The 14,954-nt window shown below is 41.0% G+C and overlaps 2 protein-coding genes across 5 annotated transcripts; one reads left to right on the top strand and one right to left on the bottom strand.

Annotated features, from left to right (window-relative positions):
- The first annotated feature begins 525 nt into the window (after positions 1–525).
- LOC307170326 (elongation factor 2b-like) lies at positions 526–5,921 on the top strand. The gene is made up of 13 exons (XM_079891424.1): positions 526–633; positions 1,547–1,761; positions 1,901–2,082; positions 2,245–2,456; positions 2,582–2,760; positions 2,842–2,947; positions 3,139–3,391; positions 3,478–3,673; positions 3,767–4,133; positions 4,217–4,570; positions 4,825–5,007; positions 5,106–5,238; positions 5,322–5,921. Exons 1-13 carry the CDS (start codon positions 631–633, stop codon positions 5,513–5,515), a joined length of 2,577 nt encoding a protein of 858 aa, XP_079747550.1. The 5' UTR covers positions 526–630; the 3' UTR covers positions 5,516–5,921.
- Positions 5,922–7,006: 1,085 nt separating this feature from the next.
- On the bottom strand, positions 7,007–13,596 carry btbd2a (BTB (POZ) domain containing 2a). Of its 4 annotated transcripts, none has more exons than XM_079891422.1 (9): positions 12,889–13,596; positions 12,495–12,614; positions 11,743–11,899; positions 11,409–11,514; positions 11,115–11,312; positions 8,564–8,756; positions 8,355–8,442; positions 7,997–8,143; positions 7,007–7,576 (listed from the first exon to the last, which is right to left on the bottom strand). In XM_079891422.1, exons 1-9 carry the CDS (start codon positions 13,389–13,391, stop codon positions 7,415–7,417), a joined length of 1,674 nt encoding a protein of 557 aa, XP_079747548.1. In that variant the 5' UTR covers positions 13,392–13,596; the 3' UTR covers positions 7,007–7,414. The 4 variants fall into 4 exon arrangements, with proteins under 4 accessions (XP_079747548.1, XP_079747546.1, XP_079747549.1 ...); XM_079891420.1 differs by having other exon boundaries at positions 12,799–13,587; XM_079891423.1 differs by lacking the exon at positions 12,495–12,614.
- Between the last annotated feature and the right edge of the window lie 1,358 nt (positions 13,597–14,954).

Here is a 14,954-nt window from a genome sequence, read left to right as displayed (position 1 = left end):
GACGTAAAGATATATGGTAAGTTTTACATTTGTATTTTTCGATTTGTTACATGTGCGTTTTGTTGGAAAAAAAAGAAGTGTAAAACAGAATGCAAGACTTTGGGGAAATTACAGCAGTGATTGTAGTGATGAGGCGCCACCTTCTGTTCGAATGCCCATTTTATTCTGAATAGGCCTAAATATGAAAGAAACAGTTTAAGCAAAACGTTTAAATTATCAATTTCCATATATAGATATAGTGAATTCTGAGTGTGTAAAATAAGCAACAATTTTTGTAGCCCTTTCATGAGCTCCTTCGTCATTTAAGAAATAAATTGTATTTCATCGGCATTGTATACCCTGCCGCTAGATTTAACTATCAGCACGGGCCATTAAAAACTCCATCTCGATCGACCATTAAAAATAAAATATCTTTTCTGTCATCTTTGTCAGGGAGCGATTACCAGATTCTACACCTTTAAATTTGAGAAATGCCCCGACGTCATTACGTACACTACGTAATGCGCGCGCGCTTGATATATATTTATGAACATTGACGTCATCTGTCTCTTCCTGCCTGTGTCCCAACGTGTTTGGCGGTGTAAAATAAACTGGGTTCGCCGTTAAACGAATCCAAAAACATCAGGCAAAATGGTAAGTCGATATATGATAATGTTTAATTTATACGTTAATAACCTTCTAAACTTTAATATTTTGTTACGATTTAAGTGCTTGGAGTCACTGAATTTGACTTAACAGTAAGGATGCTGTACACATGCTGATAAGTGTTTCAGAAGTGGCTCATTTCATTCAACTCCTGCTTAGTTAAGAAAATTATATGGACAGTTACTGATGAAAAGAATTGTTAGATGAATTGATAATTTCTAATTCATTGTTAGCTTGTAGAGAAAGTGTGAACCTATATCTTAGATCTCTTCACTTTTTACCAACTGCTGCTTAGCTTTGTTTCCCTGATTTTGTCAGCGTTATTGATTCTTAGGTCTGTTTCACTGGTGTCAGCAAAACAGTGAAAACAGACATTGTAGTTTTTGTAATACCTTGCCAAAGTGACACGTTGTTCTGCAGTAATGCCTTGGAGATTAAGTATTTTTTGATTTTGTAAGTAAAAGGTTTGCACAAGATGATTAGATTTAAAAGAAATATTTAAATGTACACTTGCATAAGGTGAATAACTCTGATATAATCTCAGTCTTCTGGAATTTCATTCAAAATATACCCTCATTGATGCAACACTTTTGAGATCACATGGGCTATTAGCCAAGTGTTCAAGTCACTTTAAAAACATCATAATAAACATTTTACTGATACAACAGCCACTACTGAATGAATGTCTGTATATTTCACATGCTGTGATGCAACTAAGGAATGAAATATCACATGGCTTTACTGTTAGTTAATACCTTCATTCATTTAGGCTGGTAGGTAGGTCAGTATATCGTCCAAAACCATTAATACTTTTGGGACCGAGTGCCCATTTAGGAAAATATCCTTATTTAAAACTAGAAATGTACCTTATTTAGAATTTTACCCGTTTTCACATCCCTAGGTGAACTTCACAGTAGACCAGATCCGTGGCATCATGGACAAGAAGTCTAACATCCGTAACATGTCTGTGATTGCGCACGTTGATCACGGCAAGTCCACTTTGACTGACTCGCTGGTGTCAAAAGCTGGTATCATCGCCTCAGCCCGTGCTGGTGAAACCCGATTCACGGATACAAGGAAGGACGAGCAGGAGCGTTGCATCACCATCAAGTCCACGTGAGTATTAAAATTTTCATTCTAGTCCATGTGAGCTTTAACATTTCGTTATACCTAAATGTTGATGTACAAACATTGAGAATTAAATGCTTGTGCGTGAACACTGAGAGATTGATTTCATCCCTGTTTGCCCCCACAGTGCCATCTCCTTGTACTATGAGCTCACTGAAAATGATATGGCCTTCATTAAGCAATGCAAAGATGGCTTAGGCTTCCTTATTAATCTGATCGACTCCCCTGGGCATGTTGACTTCTCTTCAGAGGTTACAGCTGCACTGCGTGTCACAGATGGAGCATTGGTGGTGGTAGATTGTGTGTCTGGTAAGTGCATAAATTGTCATTGTGATGTTAAAATGGTGGTGTTTTGGAAATACTGGACTGTAGGGTAGATGCTATTAGAGGATTAATCATCACTGACATTCTGAAATGTTGCTTGAATCTGTGGAATATTTATTGAAATGTCAAAAATCGCTGTCCTTGCAGGTGTGTGCGTGCAGACAGAGACTGTGCTACGACAAGCTATTGGTGAGAGGATAAAGCCAGTATTGATGATGAACAAGATGGACCGTGCCCTGCTGGAGCTGCAGCTTGGCCCTGAAGAGCTTTACCAGACCTTCCAGCGCATTGTTGAGAATGTCAATGTGATTATCTCCACCTATGGGGAGGATGAGCATGGACCCATGGGCAGCATTATGGTGAGTGCCTCATGAGGCCTTTAAAAATGTAAAAGAATTTATTCTTGTGATCTCTCTGGGTTGAATTTAAGATTGACTGTCCTAAATATTTCTAAGTCTTCTAATTTTTAACATCCTGCTCTTAGATTGATCCAGTCATTGGTACTGTTGGCTTTGGATCTGGACTGCATGGATGGGCCTTCACTTTGAAGCAGTTTGCTGAGATGTACGTGATGAAGTTTGCTGCCAAGGGTGAAGCCCAGCTGGGACCAGCTGAGCGTTGCAAGAAGGTGGAGGACATGATGAAGAAGCTTTGGGGAGACAGGTGTGAAAGGATGACCCAATAGAACACAACTGAATGTAATGTAGATTTTCTTTATGTAACACTTGTGGCCATTGCCTGCAGGTACTTTGACCCTGCTACTGGCAAGTTCAGCAAGTCTGCCAACTCACCAGATGGCAAGAAGCTTCCCAGGACTTTTGCTCAACTGATCCTGGACCCTATTTTCAAAGTGAGTAATCTGCACTGAGTAGCAATGTTATATTTGTTATTCAAGCCATTAATGATGATTTTAATAATTCTTCACTTTGACCTGATTGTTTTGATGAAAAATCTCAGTCTGATATGGCTGTTAACTCGACATTGATTTGTCTGCTGTGTGCATATAGAAATTATATGGAGCTCTAAATTTTCCCACTGTAGGTATTTGATGCCGTCATGAACTTCAAGAAGGAGGAAATTGCTAAGCTAATTGAGAAGCTGGACATTAAGCTAGATGTTGAAGACAAGGAGAAGGAGGGCAAGCCCCTGCTAAAGGCTGTGATGCGTCGCTGGCTGCCGGCAGGAGAGGCTTTACTTCAGATGATCACAATCCACCTGCCCTCACCAGTTACTGCACAGAAGTACCGCTGTGAGCTGCTATATGAAGGACCTGGAGATGATGAGGCTGCCATGGGTATGTTGTGCTAGGAACTGCTTGCATTTCTCCTAGAATTAACAATTTTCAAGGTTGGTTATAGTCCAAATGTTCGGTTTTCTCAGGCATCAAGAACTGCGACCCCAAAGCACCTCTCATGATGTACATCTCAAAGATGGTTCCGACCACTGACAAAGGTCGTTTCTATGCCTTTGGTCGTGTCTTTTCTGGCTCTGTGTCCACTGGCCTGAAGGTTCGCATAATGGGGCCAAACTTCACTCCTGGAAAAAAGGAGGATCTTTACATCAAACCCATTCAACGGTGGGTTTTTTTTTTTTTTTTTTTTTTTTTTTTTTACAAGCAACTGTTTTGTCAGTTAAGATTGTAAATGACTTTGCTGTTTTTGTCTTTCAGGACCATTCTGATGATGGGCCGCTATGTCGAGCCTATTGAGGATGTGCCCTGTGGTAACATTGTGGGTCTGGTAGGTGTGGATCAGTTTTTGGTAAAGACCGGAACAATCACAACTTTCGAGCAAGCCCACAACATGCGTGTGATGAAGTTCAGTGTCAGTCCTGTGGTGAGAGTGGCAGTAGAGGCCAAGAACCCTGCTGACCTCCCTAAACTGGTGGAAGGGTTGAAGCGTCTGGCCAAGTCAGATCCCATGGTGCAGTGCATCATTGAGGAGTCTGGTGAGCATATCATTGCAGGAGCCGGTGAGCTTCATTTGGAGATTTGTCTGAAGGACCTTGAAGAGGACCATGCCTGCATTCCCCTCAAGGTACCATTGACTTACTCGGAGCACAATTGGAGCAATATAATATTCATAACGGTCTTTAATAAGCTGCTGTTTTTGCTTTGCAGAAATCAGATCCAGTTGTCTCCTACAGAGAGACTGTCAGTGATGAGTCCAAACAAATGTGCCTTTCTAAGTCCCCAAACAAGCACAATCGTCTCTTCATGAAAGCCCGTCCTCTGTCTGAGGGTCTTCCTGAAGATATTGATAAGGGTGAGGTCACTGCCAGGCAGGAGATGAAGGCCCGTGCTCGTTACCTTGCTGATAAGTACGAGTGGGAAGTCACAGAAGCTCGTAAGATCTGGTGCTTTGGCCCTGATGGAACTGGGCCCAACCTCTTGGTGGACGTGACCAAGGGAGTCCAATACTTGAATGAGATCAAGGATAGTGTGGTGGCGGGATTTCAGTGGGCCACTAAAGAGGTAAGAAAGCTAATTTAAATGCCCCACGTTTTTAATCAAGAGTGTCCTCTCCTGTTTCTTGAAGGCCCAAGGCCACCTTCTTGAAGAGTTTTGCTCCTGTACACCTTCCTAGTACTCTTGAGTCCTGAAGACCTTGTTTAGCTCGTGTTTAATTGGGGTTAAATTCTACAAGAAGATGGCCCTCCTGGAGCAAGACACCCTTGGTTTAGTTGTTTGAGTCATCATGCAGTTTATAAAAGTGTTCTGCTTTTTAGGGAGTCTTGTGCGAGGAGAACATGCGTGGGGTTCGGTTTGATGTTCATGACGTGACCCTGCACACTGACGCAATCCACCGCGGTGGTGGCCAGATCATTCCCACAGCTCGCAGAGTGCTTTATGCCTGTCAGCTCACAGCTGAGCCCAGGCTTCTTGAGCCCGTGTACCTGGTGGAGATTCAGGTATGCAAGGGGTTCACGCATGAAAGCCTAGTTTTCCTTTTGGTGTTTAAGATGCTTGTCAAAATTGTACAACCTTACTTCCTTCCATCCATCTACAGTGCCCAGAGTCAGTTGTTGGTGGAATCTATGGTGTACTGAACAGGAAGCGTGGGCTTGTATTTGAGGAGTCGCAGGTTATGGGAACACCTATGTTTGTGGTCAAAGCCTACCTGCCTGTCAACGAGTCATTTGGTGAGTGAAGCATAAAGACCTTTTTGTTGTCTTCTCTCTTCAACGCATTAAGTTACAAAGCCTAAACTGTCATCTTTTCACAGGTTTCACAGCTGACCTTCGCTCCAACACATCTGGCCAGGCTTTCCCACAGTGTGTGTTTGACCATTGGCAGATCCTGCCTGGAGACCCCATGGAAGCTAACACTAAGCCTGCCCAGGTTGTGGCTGACACACGAAAACGCAAGGGGCTCAAAGAAGGCATTCCAGCTTTAGACAACTACTTAGACAAATTGTAGATTTGCATTCGTCTTTCTCACTCATATAGAGGGACCAGACTAGAACACTAGGAGATTGTTTACATGAATTAAAACATTAAAAATGACCATTGTTTATAAGATTGCACTATGCATGCATCTTAATTATGGACCAGCAGGCTAACGGTGGCTTTTCTCAGTTCCTAGTGGAATTTCAAGTTGATGTTTTGTGCTAAAACTCAAATGTAATGAATTGGAAAATGTATATTTGAACTATATATTTTACAATTTATGTACTGTGTACATAACATGTATACTAACATGGATATTCTGTACTTGCTGTTATATTGAAAAATATTAGCAATCTACCTCCAAGTTGGTGTATTTCTGGAAATTTGGAAGCCTTTGACTGTGCAAGACTGAAATATAAAGCATATTTGATCAGCAATTCAGTGTCTCTTTTTGTTTATGTTGAAGTGAGAAAGCATGCAGGTATAATGTGCAATCACCTTTGTGTGCATTTATAAATTCAGGGTTATTATAAGCTGTCTTTGGTTTACAATAAAAAATAATGCAGGTCTTCTAGGATTTCAGTCAGGTTCAATTTCATTTGATGCATGAAAATAATGTATACAGTCTCATCAACAAGCTGTTTTAACTAATTGAAAGTACTGCAGGTCTATTCCTCCCAGTTTTCTTTTTTTCTTTTTGGGCCATGTAAAACATGCTGTCTACTTTAAGGTCTATTAGTCAAAGTTGATCAATTGCATGTCAACTTTAACTCCATGGCCTGCCAAGGCAATCACTTTATCAGTACATATTTAATGTCATTGGAACAAGAATAGGCAAACATGACAGGTGCTCTAGTTTCAAAGCAGCCTGACTTGGTGGGCAAAAAGACCAACAGACTTTAAAGAAGAAACCCAAGATTTGACTTTTTACTTTGCTCAGTAAAGACCAAGTCGTCAAAGGAGCATTCTACCAAGTTTTGCATAAGCAACTGCCACTTACAATTATTAAATTGTTAGTATTAGCTATTGTGTATTCTGCATAAATTGATCCATTGTGACCCAAACTAGGGGGTGCAGACTTTAATTAAACATACAGAAACAAGACAAGGACATTATATTTACAGCGCTTACAAGGTAAGCATTGGTACATTCAAGAAGCTGTTTCCTGTTCATCTTCCTTATATCAACATCTCAAGAAAATATGCAAATTCTGTAACAGAAATGTGTTCAGTATTTCACTGCAGTCAATACTTTAAAGATTTTATACATAGTGGCATTGTGAATGCAAGTGCTCTTGTGGTTTATCGCTATTAACAAGATGGGCAACTATGGTAAAACATAAACATCTACTGTTCACACTGCCATCGAAGAAATCAAGTTTCACCTCTATCAAGGGGTGCAGGCCACTCAAAACGGGTACATAACAGTCAATTTTACACTGATTTAAAGTCTTAAGATGTAGTGTACTTTCCCCAAACTTGCTGTTGCTCCTGGAACTGAAGTGCATCAGTGCGATTTGAAGGACTGATAATCATTGAACAATCAAGGGTCAAACATGGGACCAAAAAAGAAACACGTCAACATTCAAATAAACGGACAAATGGAAGAAAGTTGCCTTCTATAGAGTTACTGAACTGTACCTGTAGTAGATCATTGCAATGACTGAGTTCAGCTATTTGTTCATTAATTAGCAATGACATTGGCTGGTCATAACATCGAAGTGGTACTATGAGGTGCTACTTGGGATGAAACAGAAACTGTACCCTAAGTACACTTTGAAGGACTGAATTCTCATGCTTCAAATCTTAAAAACAAAAAGCCTTTAGAAATGAGAGATCAGTATTTGGTCGCCGGTCTACATAGAGACCAGTGAATTGGCCACAAAATGCAATGCAAGAGTCCTCAATCATGAGATGATTCCGCTTAGTCATTATGTGTAGAAGATGACCTCTGGGATTTGTCCATCCTCTACGGAAGTGCCGTTGTTGTTCCCTGCAGCGTAGCAGAATGTAAAGCAGGTCTTGGTACCAGTAGCGGGGGCTTCGTGTGTGACTTTACGCATCCCCTTGGTCCCATAATGAGAGTCTGGTCCCTGCAAAAGCATGATCCCATCAAAAGTTAATTTCAAATTCATGAAATATGAATGATTAAATTAAGTATATTGTAAATTATTCTTTGTAATTAAGCTTATTCTTTAGTAACAGAGGGGTTTAAGGGATCTAAGGGTGCAGTCAAGAACTTAAGCAATATATAAAGCACAACTCAGACAGAAATCAAACCAAACACAGCAAATTCGCTTGACAAACTTGAACCCAATGCAAAATATGCTTCGGGACATCATTCATCCACATGCGAACACCCCTTCACGCAGATTCCTATTGAAATTGCTGGATTTCGACACAATGAATCATGATTTGATGTCGTGACATGTGGCATTTACAATATCATAATTGCACATAAATTACCAAAGAGATAATAGACAAGCAAACTCTAATTCTGAGAGATGTTTTACCTTGAGGGTGGCGCAGGCAATGTAGTTGACACTAGGCAGAATTTCCACAGGCTCCTTGAACATGACTCGGAAGGTACTGGCTGTTCCATCGCAGCTGAAGCCCGTGTCGTTCTGACCGAGAACTGTGTTGCTGTCTGTATGTATGATCTACATTAGAGGAAAACATGCACCGTTACCACTTGCCTACCGCCACATTTTCACACTTCTGAGTACAAAGCTTTAAGCAAAAAACAAAACAAAAATCATTGCACAGCAAGTCTTGCCGCATAAAATCTGCTTTTTTATTGCAGCCTATTCTAGCCAAGAACCAAGATTCATGGACTTGGAACTAAAATTATTGAAATTGCTTGCTTCTCACCTGGATGTTGACCTGATAATCAGTTGGACCATGTATGGACCCATAGAGCCCAAATCCCACCACAAATATTCTGCGGTTCACCGAAAACCTGCGCACAACAGTTATTAGCATTTCCCCTATATCAGATAAATAAAATGGGTAGAATCAACTTCACATGTTCCCTTTTAACATCACTTTTTCAGTCGATGGTTTTAAAAACACACGCTTACCGGATGCGGTCACTGGTTCCGCTGTAGCCCCAGCGGCTCTCCACCTGACTGAAACGTGTAATGCTGCACTCTTTCCCACGGAGGCAACAGCGAGGCCGGTCAATAAACTCCACATGTGGTTTCGGATTGACCGTAAAATGCAGGAACAAACTCACCACCTCCCGGTCTGTGAGTATACCAGACTGAGCCGGACCTATCGCACACATTCACAAGGTTTAGTGCTATGGCTATTGCAACTCAGGAATTCTGTTAGCTTAGACCGGTGGTCGGCAACCTTTAGCAACGCGAGGGGTAATTGCTGGCACGTGAGCAAAAGAGAGAGAGGTATACGCATTTAATTCATACCTAGTACCTGCATACAGATCTACATTTTGAGGTAATCATTCCTCATAGTAACACAGCTTGTTTTATTAAGTTAGGAGTTATAAATAATATTAAAGTGTTAGAATTAAACTGCACAAGTCAATGAAAGCACGCAGCTCTGATAGAACTATTAGCGCGACCACTGCGCATCACGAGCACACAAGTTACTGACTAAATCAAATTGACTGATGCATGTGGACTGACTCCGTTCATGTGTACCTGGTCACTTCATGTGTTTTCTTTGATCGTATAGCTATCCAATCGTGAAAGGACAGAAAGAGAGGCCATTTTTTCATATTACAGATGAAACTGGACAAAATGCATCTGATTGTTGAAGGCACAAATATAAATTGTACTCCTCCTAACATGGTAAAAACTAAACATGCGAGAGCTTGTTATAACGGCTACCGGTTCCCAGATATGACAACGCTACTGCAGCACGCGTCGCAAACTGCTGCAAATCCGATCCGATCCAATATACTGTTACACATGCGTTTTTTTCTCAACTTTACATTCACTTAAAACAGACTGTGTTTACGTGAATGCTTGCCAAGACAGCCATTTTGACATTATTTTGTGTGTACTTGACTGTTTTAAGTGCAATAAGGCAGCGAAAACGAACTTAAGATGGCTTTATGCGGGACACAAAATCTGCGGGAAAGTTCAAATTCAAGCCCTGCAACACCAACAATTTTCATCCAGAGCAAATTAAACGAGTGAGAGAGGGAAGGCGGGTTTGTGTCAAACTTGCTGACAGAGAGATGAGAGAGCGAGAAAGCGCAGCTGGTGTCATGTATCCATTCTGTTGAAAATTACCCATTGGAAGCGTTTCAGATACAGAAGATTTCAGTATCGATATATATAGAAAAAATCTCTATTTTTGACAACGCTACATTGCACTTAGTTTATTGTTTCAGATGCCTTTTTAAAATACTACAATTGAAAAATGTATATATTCTAAAGTTTAACCCACCAAAGTGGCTAGTAAGTGTGACTGCGTTACACGGGTTGGCGGGTGTTAATGTCAAGCCCTGGGGTAGTGACACTAAATTATCTTACCAGTGCTGATGATGCTCTCTCTCCAATTGGGGTCTTTGATCTTGAAATTAGCTAATGATCAATACAATGAAGCTCATATCTTGCTTTCTTTGACGTTAAATTTGTGGGGTGGGGGTGATTTACTAAGAAACTTAAAAATGGCACTTTGTGACAAAAAGGTTGCCGACCCCTGGCTTAGGCTCAATCCCAATTCACCCCTTGCCCCTACCCCTCCGTTTTGCGCGTTCCCATGAAGGGGTAGGGCTGTCTCGATTCTCTTTTGGTTGGAGGGGTAGGGGTAAGGGGAAGGGCCAGATAGCCCTTGAAACGAAGATTTTTCGGGACCACACTTCAAACGAAGGGGTATGAGAAATGTACCTGCATACACCGGCTACAGAGGCAACATGACTGCCAATAATCATTTTCTTTATGTCACATTCAATCTTTTGTTTACGGTCATGTTCTTCAAAGAAACGGTTGCAAAAAAATCGTTAAAGTTCGTTAACAATATGACGAGTGTAAAAAGCAAAAGTTTGAAGCGAAGTCGACGCGCGAATGAGGCGAATTCGCATCCGCTGCGCTAAACGCCTCATTTGCGCCGCAAGACCTCCAGACGCGCGTAAACGCGTCTTAACATTGAAATCACTCGCACCAGACGCTCTATTCGCGTTTGGTGTGAACGCAGCATTAGGCGTCGAAGATATCGTCATCTCCGTTGTTTTCTGCGAACTTCAGAAGAAAAATGCAAAAAAAAATAGCTGTAACTCATGCAAGACTACAGCTGACGACGGCATCTTGGAAGTTTGTGATAAACATTGGCGCATCTCCTGTGACGTAGGCGCTAGCGACGATGTATAATGACATGTAATGGTGTAGTAGTGGTGTCCCATTTCTTAGGGGAATATTTTCACCCCTACGCCTTGACACTCTGTTTCAAGGGGCAAGGGTAAGGGGTAGGCGAAGGGTTAGGGGTAGGCGAAGGGGTATAAAATAGAATTGGGATTGAGCCTTAGACTGTCAAGTGAAATACTGCAGATCCACTTTTCAGAAAAGCGTTCAGGAAATGTGTTTCATAATGTAATAATTGGCACAATACAAATACTTTTATTAGTTGGTAAACCGACATCAAGGTAAAACCAATGGAAATTACCTGCCGCAAACTCTTCAATAGTCATGAGCGGGAAGCGAATAAGGGAAAGCGCTTTTCCCAACACTCTACGCTTGTTCTCCGGCGTGGGCTGTAACTGTTGCCTTTGGGCCTCAGCGTCCGCCCAACGAACCGCAGCCACGAAGAGACGCACTTCCCGCACACCCAGCGTGTCTCTCTCCAGGACTGCCATTAGCGTGTCTGCACAGGAGGGAACACAAAATGCTCTATTTCTAACTCACTTTTCTGATTGTATTTTGTTGTGATATTTGAGCAGTTGATTCTTAAAAGCAATACCAAGGTCAATATCTGTGAAGCCCTCGGCGGCTAGTGCATCAGCCGTGTTCTTGTCGATATTTTCTAAGCAGAGACTAGCCAGCTGGGGCTCGTCAAAAAGCCGTGCCTGAAAGCAAAAGGAACCATGTTTTCATGTAATCTATAATAGATTGTGCACAAAAAGCAGACAACAAACACACTCAGAAAGCTCCAGGCTCTGTTTGCTAGAATTTGAAAGGGAGCTGTCAAACATGGGAACTCAAGACGGCCGGGAGAACAAGCTTGAAACAAAGGTGGCGTTCGATATGTCAGTTCCAGTGTGAACATGAAATCGGACACAAGCCCCTGTGATTACCTGGGTAAGCAACATAAACGCATTGTCAGCACGTAGATTTTTCTTCAAGAATTCGACGCAGTGGGCCTCGAGTGCAGGTACTGCGTACTTTTTGGCTGTGTACAGTGTGGTCATAACGGTCTCTGGTCCAATTTGCACTTCATCCGAGTATAAAAATCTGTATTTGCAAAAGGGAAAAGAACAATTATAGACTGACAGATTTACAGAAAGACATATAACCAAGCTATCAGGCAGACAGATAGATAGACAGACAGATAGATAGATAGATAGACAAATAGATAAGAGTCAAAACGATAGACTATATCGATCAGAACATTGGGCAGACAGATATAAATAGACTGATAGTGATACATATATTGATCCCTGTTTAATAGTAGTATGAGACTACTTCTGGCCACAGTGTCTATTTTTAAATTCTGGTTCATTTTCCCTTGACAAACATTTACCATGGTAATGATTTCCACCAAAATATCATAGTTATAGCTAACACAATCGTTTAAAACTAACAAAGAATCCAAAAGCTTCTGGCACTGTTGTAGTAGGAGATTAGTAGCAACAGTAACTAACTGTATGGTATATCGGTGGAAACCACTGGTGTATTATTATCCCATGATAAATGTTTGTAAGGGTCTGCCGACTGCAGTTCAATGACAGAGGGCACCTGAAGGACGTTACGACAACAGGGGTCAACACACAGAAGAGCAGGACAGAGCATTAAGCGTGCAGCGAAGCATTACGCGGCCCATTCTTACTTGAGAAGGGCTAGAAATGCAGCCGGTTCCACATCTGGCAGTTCAATTTCGGTCGACGTTGTTGCCATGCCACCGTTGAACATGGCATCAAAGACGGCACTTCCCACAGCGAGAGCAAATCTGCGAAGAGCAACGGGATCGGGCTGTAAACACGGCCAGTTGAGGATTAAATATGGATTTATCCTCGCCGTATTAAATGCTTTATTTTATTAATCGAGCGGGAGAGTTTGGCATAAGCTTTTTATAGCAATATACAAAATAAGATTCTAATAAAACATATAAACATACCGCTATTCATCCCTACCTGTGCGCTGGAATGCGCTGCACTCCCATTCCCTTCCCAACCAAAAAATGGACGTCACTTAGCACTTCGTTGTTAAACAAAAATGCAAACCTTTCTTTCACTGTACTTTTTGTAGCTTGCCAGTTGTAGACCGGCTCTCGATAAACCAAAACCGAAGCCGGACTGCTGGGAAGCGAGGGCACGGCGGCGGACGCGTCCGCGGATGCGGTAGACGCGGATGAGGATGATGATGATGATGATGTCGCCGTCATGTTTGACGCAGCGCCTGAAGTCGCTCCGCTTTGACCGACCGGCTGCCGGGGAGGGTTCTGTGCGCTCGGCGTGCTTCTCACCGCAGACTCGGCGCCTCCGCCGTTTTCAGGCCCTGACTGGGGGTTCGAGTTCCCCGCGCTCCGGTTGATCCCCCCGGCTGCACCCATGGATCCCCCGTTGCTCGCGGGTGAAGAATGGGCGCTGTTGCTCGGCGGTGCATTACCAAGAGGCCCCGAATTAGACAAGTTTAGACACGAGGATCGGCTATTGCTTTCACCCGCAGCCATCTTGGATGGTGAACACTGCAGGCTTTGCTGGAATAAACATACACAACAGCGCATAACCAGAAATACTGGCCAAATGACTGCCTTCCCACGAGAGACTTGAACATCATCGAGCCCCTTTTAATTAGCTTGGCCTTCCTGACTATAATTAATTTTAGTCTCTCTTCATGCTTAGGATGTGACAGCTTTATTCTCTAGCTGACTCTTTATTGGAGAGGAGAGGAGGCAGGTGTTCGTGGAAATTTTACAGTCTAGGAAGAGCATTGGAAAGTGGCATGAGAGCAACTTTTCCCACATGTCAAAAAATAAGTGTTTTAATTCAATTGAACCATATAAGAAGAGTAACTGATTACAGTAACTAAAACAACATGAATCGTTTTTTTAAATTATTTTTATATTCAATAAATATGATTTTTTTTTATATATAAATTAAATATATTTCATGTTTCTTCCAAACTATTTTTCTTAAGTATTAAGACAGGCACATTAAAGGTCAATGAACAACATTTATGAATTGTGTGTGGCACAAACTCTCATTTTACAGAATCTCTGCTTAGAAATAATTTCCTGTGTAATTTTTGGCTAATTAAATATACATTGTGTAAGCATCTGTGTATGGTGCATGCAGAATTTAAAAGGTCACGCAAACATTTTAAATACATTTGTCTTAAGGTTAAAGTAGAAAAACTGTAGAATGTTTTGGATGTTACCTCTAAATTTAAAGGTGAATCCACTTCTAAGGGAAATTAAAGCTAATGTGCAGTCTAAAACTCAAAATAATTAGGATAATTATCTATCTAGAATACATAATAATATTGACATGTCCCTTTACTTTAATGGGTTGAAATCTGATGTTTATCATTTTATAAAAGGTTTTGTTTTGAGGATTGTCCCATATAGACATTGGAGGTTTTTTTTTAAACATGTTGCTACTAAATAACAGGTTCTGATACAATATTATTTGCTGCAGTCTATTTAAAATATTTAATTAATTCAAATGATTTTTTTTTTTTCATAAGTTTGAATGAATGATTCAATGACTCACTCATGAAGACTTCACTTGTTAATTACTAGATGAATCAGTAATTTTGAACAAACCTCTTAAATGAACCTGCAGATATTATGGCCAATCATGGAAGTTGATAGCACAACAACTGTAGAATACTCCTCTGCATTTTTTTTATTATATTATTTTTTTATTGTGCTGTGTTTTTGTGCTGAATTCGTATCGCTTTCGTAGGCTATTGAGTGAATAAAATATAGAAATCCCATTAAATTCCCTAACCCATTAAATTCCAAGGATTGAAAACTACCTTATAATATATATAAAGTAGAGGAAATATGCTAGTCAAGGAAAATAATTTATGTGAGACACCTAAGTTGAAGTTGACTTAAAGATAAGTTTGGTTGGTGATATAATAAAGGGTGCCTGTGCGAAAATACGACTTAATGTATTGATTCATAACAGTATTATAAGCTTACTTCATAAGTAGTAGCCAAACACTAAAATTGAATACAATTTTGTAGTCATAGCAGAAAATCGACAAATGCTCTTATCAGGGCTGGAATGCGGCTTTGCTCTTGTAGTCCATAATAACAACTTTATTTCCAGTCATGCGC

Source organism: Squalius cephalus (assembly GCF_949319135.1).
Source record: "Squalius cephalus genome assembly, chromosome: 13".
Taxonomy (NCBI): domain Eukaryota; kingdom Metazoa; phylum Chordata; class Actinopteri; order Cypriniformes; family Leuciscidae; genus Squalius; species Squalius cephalus.
This window is presented reverse-complemented; position numbering and strand designations above follow the sequence as displayed.